General features: G+C 45.1%; 1 protein-coding gene across 3 annotated transcripts in view; it reads left to right on the top strand.

The window, feature by feature from the left end:
* Positions 1-1404: 1404 nt before the first annotated feature.
* The window catches only part of kug (FAT atypical cadherin kugelei), a 497170-nt gene continuing 486047 nt past the window's right edge, over positions 1405-12527 (top strand). For all 3 annotated transcript variants that reach the window (XM_071596916.1, XM_071596919.1, XM_071596917.1), the window contains exon 1: positions 1405-4988. In XM_071596916.1, the coding sequence (XP_071453017.1) occupies positions 1475-4988 (3514 nt within the window). In that variant the 5' untranslated portion in view covers positions 1405-1474. The remainder of the gene's footprint in view (positions 4989-12527) is intronic.

Below are 12527 nucleotides of genomic sequence, written 5' to 3' on the forward strand. Positions count from 1 at the left end.
TTTTCTACATTTGCGTGTTCCTCGCCTGTATTATTCATATGTCATCGATGGAAATATCTTCATTCGTATTCTATGCGATACAATATATTGATACTTGTTTGAATCATTACTCAACTAAATTTATCCCACCCTTTAGTCTTTAGCAAAATTTCACCCATCCTACCTTCTTCCAGCACAGCTTTTCGGTGTGGCGAATATTTCCCTTGCCATGTGTCCTACGACAAATTAACCAAAAATGGAAATAGCTCTTCTTGGATTAATTTTATACTTAGGAGTAGGATTCGTAAGTAACTCCTTTTTAGGTATATTATATTTTACCCAAAAATGAAAATCGTTGTTTTTCTCAGTCTCTTTGCTTTTAAATCTTTTCTTAAAAATGATGGATGATTAACAATTATAGGCAATTCTAATTCTGTTAAAAACAATGTTTTCAAAAACATATATTGACAAAGCAAAATCATTCTTTGTAAATTTCAATGTAATAACATGTTCTTTGTTACTTTTCGATCTAGGATTAATTAAAATGAATTAACTGCCTTAGGTTATTCATTTTGATGTTTTTTTGTATCTCATTCGACTCCTTTTTTTATAATGCAACAATCTCAGAGTGTAAATATCATTCGCCTTGACCGGGTTCCCGGTCCGGATTTTCACGCCCTGAAATTGTTGCATAGCACATTTAGCGGATGACTACGTTAAAAATTACTGTAGTGGCATCTCCCGCAGCTTTTGCCTTTTTTATGTTAAAGAAGGTACGGTATACTTTCTGTGCTCATTGCTGTGCACACCTTGATATGTTAATTGATTGTAGCATGGATGGAGAAACGAAAAGCTTTCGGGGAAACTGGTTAAGCTTTACCGTTTTATATATTTCTCATCGATGGAAATGAATACTAAGTTTTTCCGTCAATATACTGTGTAAGAATATTTCGGCGTATGCTTTTTGACACCGTATATTATTAAATAAATTCCAGAAAGCACTCAATATTTAATTCAACATAGCCACTCAGAAGTTTTCATCATATTAGGTGTAACTGTCATATTATACCTATTTAAAATGTTTAGCTTTCTTGCGTTGGAATGCCACCATTGGCAGTGCAACTGTATGATATATTTAAAATATAAAAAATATTTTATACGCTCATTTTAAAATGTACTGCACTTTCACCAAACTGAAAAGTCCCATCTAACTCTTTTGTAACGCGACGTTGTTTCTTTTAAATCTTGTGGTGTTTAATGTCGTTTTGCATATGCTGTGTAGGTTGAAATGCCTACTTATTGTCCTTAAGAAACCATACTTGACCGGGAGTATGATTTTTTTATGATACAAATACGTCCTAATCAAAGTCTTCTCAAGCAATCTCCTTATGTTTTATTTTTCTTTCTCTCCCTTTTCGCAGAGTGCATCTGGATCGGTCGTCATGAGCTGAGGGTGCGCCCCACCCCTTCTTCGACCCTCATCCTCCTATCAGACATGGAGGACCCCCAACATCACTTCCGCCGCCGTAGGCTCCGGCCGTCGTCCAAAACCCAATGTCTGCTACTGTTGCTCATGCTGGCGGGCGCCGCCTCCACGCCGCCTTCGGCCACGAAGGACGCCTCCCCACTTCCACCTGGCGTTGAACCCGCGGGAGAAGGTCCCGAAGCGGATGACTCCGTCTCCGCGGAAACGACGGCCCCCCCACCCGCCGACGAGCCGGGCCCGCCCTCCTTCCGGTTCACAAAGGAGTCTTACAACGTAACCATCCCAGAAAACTCCTTGGCCAAGACTTACGCCACGCCCACCGACAGAATGGGCATTTCCCTCGGGGAGGAGGACTCTGACGTGGACGTGAGATACAAGATAGTGGCGGGGGACAAAACTTTCAAAGTGGAGGAGCGAGTTGTTGGGGATTTTTGCTTCCTACTTGTGAGGACTAGGCAGGGTAGTGTGGTGCTCAACAGGGAAAGGAAAGAGTGGCACCATTTAACCGTGAGGGCGACGGGGACAAGAAAGAATTCGACGAGAAGGACTATATGGGGGAGGTCGGATGATGTTCTCGAAGCGGAGGCCAAAGTGAACGTGATGGTTTTAGATGTAAATGACCTCAATCCCTTCTTCCTCAACAAATCGTATGATGCGGTGGTTCCCGAAGACACCCCCCTGCATAAGAGCATCTTGAGGGTTCAGGCCGAAGATCCGGACCAGGGAAAGAATGGGGAGGTTTATTTAAGTTTACGCGAGCCCTCCCTTCAGTTCGCTATACATCCAGTCAGTGGAGAGATCTCACTGACGCGTCCGTTACGGTTTTCTGATAAAGCGATGCACGAACTGATGGTCGTGGCCAGGGATCGCGGCTCGCTTGCCAAAACGTTCAGTTCCCATTCCGAAGTAACGGCCAGAGTGAACATTAGGGTGAAGCAAGTTAACCTACATGCGCCTGAGATTTTTGTCCACCCTTTGCCAGATCTCGTTGAGCACTCAAATGCCCACGTTTACGCTATCGTTAGGGTGGCAGATCGTGATTCCGGAGCGCACGGTGAGGTTTGCTCCCTCGAAATTGCCGACGGAGACCCCGACGGACACTTTCGCATCAGGCCCGCGGGTGATCCCACTTCCAGACCGGGAGAATTTACTGTGGAAGTCATGAGACTTCTGGACCGGGAGAGGGCACCTAGAGGTTATAATTTGACTCTTAAAGCAACAGACTGTGGTGTGCCTCCTCGGCAGAGCTACCGCGCCCTACCGGTCCGACTTACGGACACAAATGATAACGCGCCGGTGTTCGACCGAGAAATTTACGAAGTGGACGTGCCTGAAACAACTCCTCCGAATTCACCAATCATAAGACTGAAAGTTACAGACGCTGATGAGGGCAAGAACGCCCAGGTCTTCCTAGAGATAGTTGGAGGGAACGAGGGTGGGAACTTTAGACTTCATCCGGACACTGGAATGCTGTACACTGCCAAGCCGCTGGACGCTGAGGAGCGGGCCTTCCACACCCTGACTGTTTCTGCAATTGACCAAGGTAACGCCGGTACCAGGAAGCAGTCCTCGGCCAAAGTGAAAGTTAGCGTCAGAGACACGAACGACAACGACCCACTGTTTGATTCCGCCGAGATGAAAGTTGAAATGGACGAAAATGAACCCGCCGGGAGCTCGGTTGCAAAAGTGACAGCGAGAGACCGTGACTCAGGGGAGAACGGTTACATATCCTACAGCATTGCCAACCTGGCGCCCGTTCCCTTTGAAGTTGACCATTTTAGCGGCCTAGTGCGGACTACTCAAGTTTTGGATTATGAATCGATGAAAAGAGAGTGGGTATTGCGGGTCAGGGCGTCAGACTGGGGACAGCCGTACAGGCGCGAGACTCAGATGACATTGAGGGTGATAGTTAGGGACGTGAACGACAACAGGCCGCAGTTTGAGAAGGTCGCGTGCAGCGGACACGTCTCCAGACGTCTCCTTATAGGAGCAGAGGTTTTGACGTTATCCGCGCTTGATTTTGATGCAGGGAACATAATAAGCTACCGCACTGTGTCTGGAAACGAAGATGGCTGCTTCGCGCTTGATGCTACTTCCGGTGTCCTCTCTGTTACTTGCGACCTCACTGATGTCGGCGCCAACGAACGTACGGTGAACGTGACCGCGACGGATGGAACTCATTTTGCAGACGTCGTGTCCGTTCACATGGTCCTCGTGAACGCCAAACCAAGCGAGACGAACCCTCTGGAAGCCGCCGCTTTCGACTGCCGGGACACCGGGGTGGCGCGAAGGCTTACCGAAGTCCTTGCTGCCGCGGAGAAAAATAACTTCCCCAGCCAGGCGAGGGAGGATTTCGCAATGATGCCCGGCCGCTACGGAGACAACGTGCATTCTCCCGAGTTTCTCGACTTTCCCATCCAGCTGCTCGTTAACGAATCCGTGCCGATCGGATCCTCCCTGCTGAAGCTGAGGGCCCGGGACAGGGACCGTGGCTACAACGGGAAGATGGTTTTCGGCATTTCGGAGGGCGACACGGACTCAGTTTTCAAGTTGGACGCGGACACTGGAGTCCTCCGTGTTGTGGGCAGGATGGATCGGGAGAGGGAGTCGGAATACATGCTCAACGTCACCGTCTGGGACCTCGGCAGACCACCCAAGTCCGCCTCGAGGATGCTCCCCGTCGCTGTGCTGGACGTGAACGACAACGCTCCGAAGTTCGAGAGGTCCGTCGTCAGTTTTAACGTCCCCGAGAACGCCACCAACGGCACCATAATCTTTAAGGCGAACGCAACGGACGCGGACATGGGAGAAAACGCGAAAATTACCTACTCTCTCGAGACAGACACGGAGGAGTTTGCTGTGGACCCCGTTTCGGGTGTTTTGACCGTTTCGGGACCCTTAGATAGGGAGAAGAGGGCGACGTACGAGCTCCGACTGCGCGCGACGGACGGCGGTAAGGAGAAGGCCCTTTGGACGGATGCCCTGGTCAGAGTCCTGGTAGACGACGTCAACGACAACTCCCCGCTCTTCTCCCTGCCGGCTGGTCACTCGGTCAGGGCGAGAGAGGACCTTCCGGTAGGCACGGTTGTGGCCGTGGCCGGTGCCACAGATCCCGACCTCGGCCCCGGCGGGGAGGTGCGTTACTCATTGGTCGGCGAGGGCGGCTTCCCAGTGTCGGCCTTCTCTGTCGACCCCCTCACGGGCACCATCCGGACGGCGGCGGCTCTGGACTTCGAAGAGAGGCAGTCCCACCTTCTGACTGTGGTCGCGCGCGATCGTGGCTCCCCCTCGCTCTCCTCCGAAACGACACTCTTGGTCGAAATAGTTGACGTCAACGAGAATAGGCACGCTCCGCGTTTCGAGGATTTTGTAGCAACCGCGACGGTGCCAGAGAACCAGCCAGTGGGGACAGTGGTGACCAGGGTGACGGCCAAGGACGCCGATCCTCCGGGGGATGACAGCAGGTTGGCGTATTCTATCAGGGGAGGAGACGGCCTGGGATACTTCTCCATTGACGATCAAGGTAAGAATTAGTTATCTCTCTGACATTTAATACCATGTAATTCTCTTATGATTCTCGTGTAGCCGTCCATGCCTCAAATTGGAGTCTGCATACATTTTTTTCTGGAAATAGTATCATTAAATGGGTTCAAGATGTATTGAGAAATCACGTGATGGAAGGTATGGGAGTACGAGTAGTCGACATAGAGGAAGTGGTGGAAACATATTAAACTGCATAATAGTGTGTAATTTCAAATAATTTTTTATCGGTCGTGCTATGATGAAAATTACCACCAAATTAGAAAATGTATTCGATTCAGATAAATTTCTGGTATTTTGCAGTAGGGTAAATGTAAAATTTACGATCAATTGATGGATGATCAGGACGACACGAAAATGTGTTTCTCCTTTAATATTCACAAAGTGATCAATATGTGTATATTGTAATAAATAATGGCATAGGGTTTGATGTGGTAATATTGACAGAAACCACTGCTCTTGTGGGGAGCAAGAACTGAGCTTTCTTTCTCCCACAATAAATGGCATGAACACTTCTTAAAGGACTGAAAGCATTAGGACTGAAAATCAATAACTTAAATATAATATGTATTCATTTCGGACGGGACAATGATGAACATGTGAGACTCATTGTAGTAGATCGTGTTATTTTGAAAGTAGATGTGTCCAAATATCTTGAGGAAGCTATAATGTACATTTTATTCTCTGCACCCAGACAATAATTTGCCACATTTGCCCGATTTCTGTGCAAAAGACACTTTGCTTTTAACTCGGAGGCTTAATTTCAATAATTTCTATTGTATTTTCACATTTTGCTGTAATGATGTCATTGAAAATTAGGTCAAATATCGGTGCACAATTAGTTATTGCAATATTTTTTGTACCTATATGTGTAGAATTAATGTAATTCAATGTCAACTGGTTGCATGATAAATAGCGGGCAATGTGTATACATATTTATGAGGCTTTCATGGAAAATTACCAAATTTTATGATGGACCGAGGTATTCCTGCAGAGATAAAAGAGAGACTTTGATTTAATCTCCTGTAAAGTTAGTGGAAATATTATTTTTTTAAGTGTGCGTTGTATAGTGGGATTTTGAAGTAATAATGCGAACATTAACTCTCATCGAAGTCACCATATTCGCCACTATGTAGGCTAACGAAAGTAAATAAGTAATTTCGGGCATATGCGCATCTACATATCGCATTAATTAAATGTTAAAAATTCCCTGAAGTTCAGGAACGGCGGAAATGCTCAGCGTGAGAGTCTTTGGATATATTTCCTCCAGCCGTAAGGTTTCCCTTGATATTTTCGTATTAATTTTGTTTAATAGTGGTGGCATCTCTTTTCTAAGGGAATATTTTTTGGGATGTCAGCAAACGTAAAGCACTTGACTGTTGATATAATCATCTCTCTTCATTTCTGGAAATTTCAACTCCACGGCTACTTGAAGAATTCGCCCCCAGATATTAACCTTTTACCTCCACCGGGTCGTAAATTGAATGAATTGCTCTCCCAACCCCCCTCTGCATGAATTTCTTTCCCTAGTGTTCTCATCGCCGGCTCATTTGATGTCAAAGGTCAACCTTTTTCGGGAACGATATTGCGCGCAGTTGGGAGAGGGGGGGGGTACTTATTTTAAAATTTAATATCCGCGATATCTAAGAAGGAGATGAAAGTTTAAGGGATTCCGTGCAAATGCCCATTTCGACGTCAGGAAGACAAACCAATAAAAGGTCCCTTTCGAGGCCATCCCGAAGTTTTTAGGTATTAATTACTGGACGGGTTGAAATATGCGATGCAGTGTTCTGGGGTGGATTATTCCGCGAGGAATATTTTGCGGAGGAACGAATTTTCTTCCTCCGCACTCCGTCTATGTGCCATTAAAATTCCGGGGAAATAGTCCGTGCTTGATTTCCTCATCCCTTGCCTCTAATTAAAGTAATCGGCATACTTGTGTGGTCGATCTCATTTGCCTAAACGGGAAATATTTTATTCCACGTGTCCATCCCCCTAGTCATTTGCTTCACTTTTCCTAAGTTCGCCGTGGTGTGTTCAGCTTAGCCTTTCTCGCTCGTATGCTTCAACCGCTATGATAACCCCACTCCGGTCGATCAGTCATCTCTCACTCTCACTTCTCTTTGTTATACTCCTCCGAATGTCGAAGAAGGCGCTTGTTTCTACTTGGTTTCGATCTCTCCCCTTCTTATTCTTAGAGATGACTCAGCTGTGACCCATGATTTTTCTTATTATTATTGGTAAGCCTACGTATTCGACTGGGTTTGAGTAGATCTTCCATGGAACTGGGAACTACCCATAATAAAATGAGACAAAATATCGTTAAACTGACGATTGCATTGACTCTTTTATTAGCTCTACATTTTTTCTGTATGCCCTAAATCCATCCACAATCGTGGAAAAGGCAATCTTTTACCTCAAATTCTCCCCTCTATTACCATCTTCAGCATCATATTCGCAGTATCATTCTGCTCGCACTTGTCTTGCCTTTTTCGCATTCATCCAACAACCTTCAGTCTGCGCTTAGCAATTTGACCCAGCTATCACAAATATTTTATTCCTTTCCTCGATCGTCTTTTGCACACTTCTTTAGAACATCTCGAATTGGCGATATTTTTATAAAAATTCCATTATCGGCCTCATGTCTTGTTGATTGTGGGGGAAGGGTTTCATATGAACTTTCACCAAATAAAATATCCGTGCGTCAAACCATTCGTCCGTCCACATATCCCGGAAGCAGCCTTTTTTAATAATGAGTGGAGCAGATGAAAAAGGTTAAAATGTCCATTCACCCGAAGTGTTCAACGAGATAGATGGTTTTGAAATCTAGAGTAGAGCTTACGTTGGGCTAAGGATAGAAGAGAGCGAAATCCACCCGTTTTCGATAGAGAGAGGACAGCAGCACCTTTCCACGTGCCACTATTTGTTCCCACTAAGTTTTATCGACGGAAATTCTAACCTCTTGGATTTTTGAAGAGGTTATCGAAGGGCAGCACCGGTGGTGAATTGTACCAAGGACAATCCGGTCATCAGCTCAACGAACCCACTAGTCTTACACGCTATCCAGTAAAGAGCGTAAGACGGGCGTCAATTGAATTAAGGCTATTTTGGCTAATATTGACAAAATAGATTGATACTAAAGCTCATTTTATAAATCCATCCTAGAAGAAAACGTAATCTATAGCCCAGGTAAAATTTCATAATTTAATAATGTGCTCATTGGAATGTGCTGTTTTTAAAGATGATGCCTTTTGGGGAAAATTGTTTAAATTCGCATGCTTACCATCTCTCGATGTAGTTCACAAACTCTTCAATTGCATTCCTGATTTGTGTTATTGCCTCTTAGTTTCTTGGTGATTTCTTGTAAGTGCACGAGTTTAGAATTTACATTGTTTAGCTCTTAACTTGATAATTCCTAGTCTCACCAACGTAGCTTATTTTTTTCAAATCATCAAAAAGGACGAGCATCGAAGCGTTGCTCTTATTTTTTACGTGTGTTTTGGATGACGTATAAAGAAACAATCCTCCTTTGAAATATCTTGTGAGATAATTTGAAGTTAGTGGAGGAAATTCTTGGTAACGATTAAAGGACTCGCTCTCCAATGTCGGTTCATTGCCTTGTCAATTGGCGACCAGCACTTAAAGTCGCTGACGAAGCACATCAAGATTTAATGCCGCAACGATTATCGGTTGTCTCCTCTGAGAAAGACTTGAAAACCGCTCTGCATTCGAATGTCCTCACAATGGCTCCACATCATCAAGTCCATTACAATGGAAATTTTAAAAATACTAAGTTGATGGCAGCGCCTCTATTCAATATGTTCACCGTGAATAATCGCAATATCGAATATTGCCAGATATTCTTTACGATTATTTAGAGTCGTATTTAACAAGAATAAGCCGATGGGAGGGAATATGCCACTCCGCCATCACCTCTATTCGTGGGCTAGAAAAGTCCGGTCCGTTGTACTAAACCCTTGACTTTCACCTCCCACGTACCAACGCAAAAAAAAAAGAATTTAACCCGTTGATCATCAGATCCTAAATTTAAGTTTCGCAAACTTAATGTCAATTTTGATGGATCATCGCCGAAGTAGGTTTGGTCCCTCTTAAGGCATCGATGAAAGGTGAAGGGTAGGACACGTTTGAGGAAAATATACGATATACACCCGTATATTGCGACGGGCATCTCTTCCGCCTTTGCTCCGTTGGTTTTCGGGCATTTGATTGCCGATATTATATTCGGCATCGCTACTCACTTCGGAAAATGGCCTCCTTCGTTTCTCCCTTCATCGTCGGCGTTCTTTGTCCTCTTCCCACCCTTCCTCCTTCCCTCCCCACTCGCCTCACCTCGCGATGACCGCAGCCTCTACCCTCCCCCCACCCATCCGCTAAACCTCCCACTTGCATCCGCAGATCTCGTCGCCGATGTTGCCACTTCTAAGCGGTTTATCGTTGCATGATGCGCAAGTTCGCCGATCCCTTCACTGGTGCTTGTAACCATCGTGCTTTTATCTCAGTCGTTCGTCAAATGTATGGGGGAGTCCGTCCAGATGTGCATAGGGCGAGTCGGATTCCCTGCTCCGTGGGCTCTTAGAATACTATAGAAAGGAATATAAAGGACGTACACCGATGGAATTACCAAAGCTGTCCGCCGTAATTGTAGATTTAGTCCAACCAGTGGAACTGAGGCCCCTTCCCCCAACTGAAGTAATTCAATATCGATAACACAGTTCGTGAACACCGCAAAACTGAGACTAGATTTTAGATATTTGAAATATCTTCTTTTTTATCAACACTTAAAAAAACGAGTTACTTAGAAATGGAATTAAATTACGTCCCAATATTTAATGCTACCTGCCTTATCTGAAACCGCAGGTAGATAATTTTGATGAATATTTTTATGATTATTCGGGGATAATTTTATGACGGGTAATCGTATGGAACTCATGTGGTTCGCTTTCATGCATTGATCTCTTTTCATTCAGGAAATTTATGAGTTTTTCCTTTGGGTCGAAATTAAGTGTTAGCAGAAATGAGATTTCGACAAATCGAGATAAAATCAAAATTGATGGTAAATTTCAATATACTACACGCGAGGTTCTTACTCATCCTCAGGAATATCCTTACAGTCCATTATCCCAAAAGTGTCCCGAGTGAAATTCCATGACTTGAAAATGTCATGTTCACCAAATGTTGCACCAAATTTTTATGATTTAACTCCAATGTTTTCGTTTCCTTCTCGATCCCCTGACGTTTCATCTGACATGCTTTTCAAATCCTGTTTGTTTGGGCGGAATAGGACTCCAGTCATCGGGCTAACTCAGCCTCTTATCGTGCGTGAAGGGTCATCACAAGAAACTCGGGCTCAATATTTTCATCATGCTCCTTCGTGGAATTTCACGGGGATTCGGGCGCCATCCACATAGCGCTCGCTTCTTCGGCGCCGATTATTTCCCGTTTTGGATCTTCTCCCTCAGCTCCCCGCGAAGGTGGATGTTATAAATCTGAGTTGGCAACGCTGGATCTCATCATCGCCCTCCCTTCCCCCTGCCCACCTCGAGACCCATCCCGTTCCCCTCCCACACCAGACCGGGAGAGATCAACGCTCCTTTCGTGCACCTGCCATCTGGCGGTCGACGTATCCACCGCACTCGTAAACACTCCGAGATTATTGCCCAGACTGAGGATGGAGAGAGAGAGAGAGAGCGCTTTTTTTATTTCATACATGCCCAATCCTCATCCTTGTCCTCCCCACACACGTCCCTTTGGCCTCCCGGTGCTCGCTTTTTATCATCGCCCTTGCTTTGTCACCCCCGCCCTTCGTCTCTCCCACCCACTCCCCCCCACCCGGCGGTTTCTCCCTTGACATTCACCGACTCCCACGGACTCTCGTTACCCGGGCAATCTGCCCCAACCTACTTTCGCCCTCCCCGGCCTCACTATGTCCTCTCACTCTCTCTATCCCTGGTTCCCCGTGCATTCTTCCCTCTCCACCCTCCTCGTCGCCTCTCCATTCTCACTCCCCCGCTTCCTTCTGCCCAGGTCTTCCCGTGGCCACCACCACCACTTTCACTTCGCTTGACCGCCTGCCTTTTGGCCGCCCGCATTTCGTGCCCTTCCCGAGTTCTGGAGTCGGTATCGGCTTAAAGGTGGCCCAGGCAGGTCGGGAAATCAATGCGTCCTGGTAAGCGCGTTGGGAATCTTGAAATTCGACAGTTTAAAAAGGATCCCGGGCGTTGAGAACGACGAAAGTGGTGCGTGCCTATCGACTGACATGCAACGATGTTGGTGGTGGCATCGCATCGGTACCCCGAGGGAGCTTAGCGAAACGGTAAAGGATGAGATAAAGGAACATAGCATGTATTTCGTTGACAGGGACGAAGCATCTACGTTTTTGAAACATATCATGAATTTGGGCAGTTGGAGAGAGGAAGGGATGAAGAAAGAAAAAAAATTATATATATATATATATATATATATATATATATATATGTATAATATATAATAAATATATGTAATATATATGGGGCAAAGGAGGGGCTAAGGAGAGAAATTTAGAGCGATCCATAGCACATACTTAATAGCTCTCATGGTACGTCCAAAGCTTACGTTAGAAGTTAGATAACCTGTGATTGAATCATGAAGAAGTAGCGAGAACTATTTTAACGATGTTGATCGTGAGGTTTTTGCTTTTCATGACGAAATGGTGATAGTTACAGACTCATGTGAACTGGCCGAAGTTTCTCTGCAGCTCTTGTGTTACTATTTCATGAAGTATATATGTATTTTCCATCCTAGCCTTCTCCCTTAAACATTAGCTCACTCTTCACAATGCGGCCACGACTTAATCTGCGTCTATTTGGTCTACATTATCCTTCCTCCGCCCAAGTGCTCGTATGATTTAAATTTTATAGACAATGGTCAGTCTCCGAAAACCATTTCGCTTACTCGTACGTGACGGAAACAATTCCGCTCCTCATAAACAGGATTTCTCCCCGAATATCATTAGTATTCTCTTCTGCCTCTCTTTCTTAGTTTCCATCTCTTTTAAGTCCATGCTGTCCAGAACATCTCTCGTCCTGACTCTTCCACGCTTGCATAACCTCCTTAGTTCTGTCGCCGCCCTCAGTAGCCCGCTGTTTCTCAAACTCTTATTAACACATTTTTATTTTCTTCGTCAGATTTCTCGCGTGTCCTCCTTTCAATCTAGTTAATTTTTCACAACCTTCCCCATACCCACATCTCGGAAAGCACCAATCTATGCGCATCCCCTTACTTAAGGACGTTTCTTCTTTACCTTTGTGTTTGTCATGAATTAGTTTTCCATTTATTATCTGGCGTCATTATTTCTCGTGATAGTGGCGTAAATGATTTTGAGCTGTTATGAATTGAAGATTTTTTTTATTATTCAAAAACGAAGTCGTCATGAAATATTGCCCACCTGTGCGTGCTGAGTGGAATTGGTGCGTTCATTGGGTGCTGATTTACAACTATAATTCCATTGTTTGGCTGCTCAGCA

The sequence above is a fragment of the Hetaerina americana genome, unplaced genomic scaffold (assembly GCF_022747635.1).
Source record: "Hetaerina americana unplaced genomic scaffold, ioHetAmer1.1.p SCAF_8, whole genome shotgun sequence".
Lineage (NCBI taxonomy): Eukaryota > Metazoa > Arthropoda > Insecta > Odonata > Calopterygidae > Hetaerina > Hetaerina americana.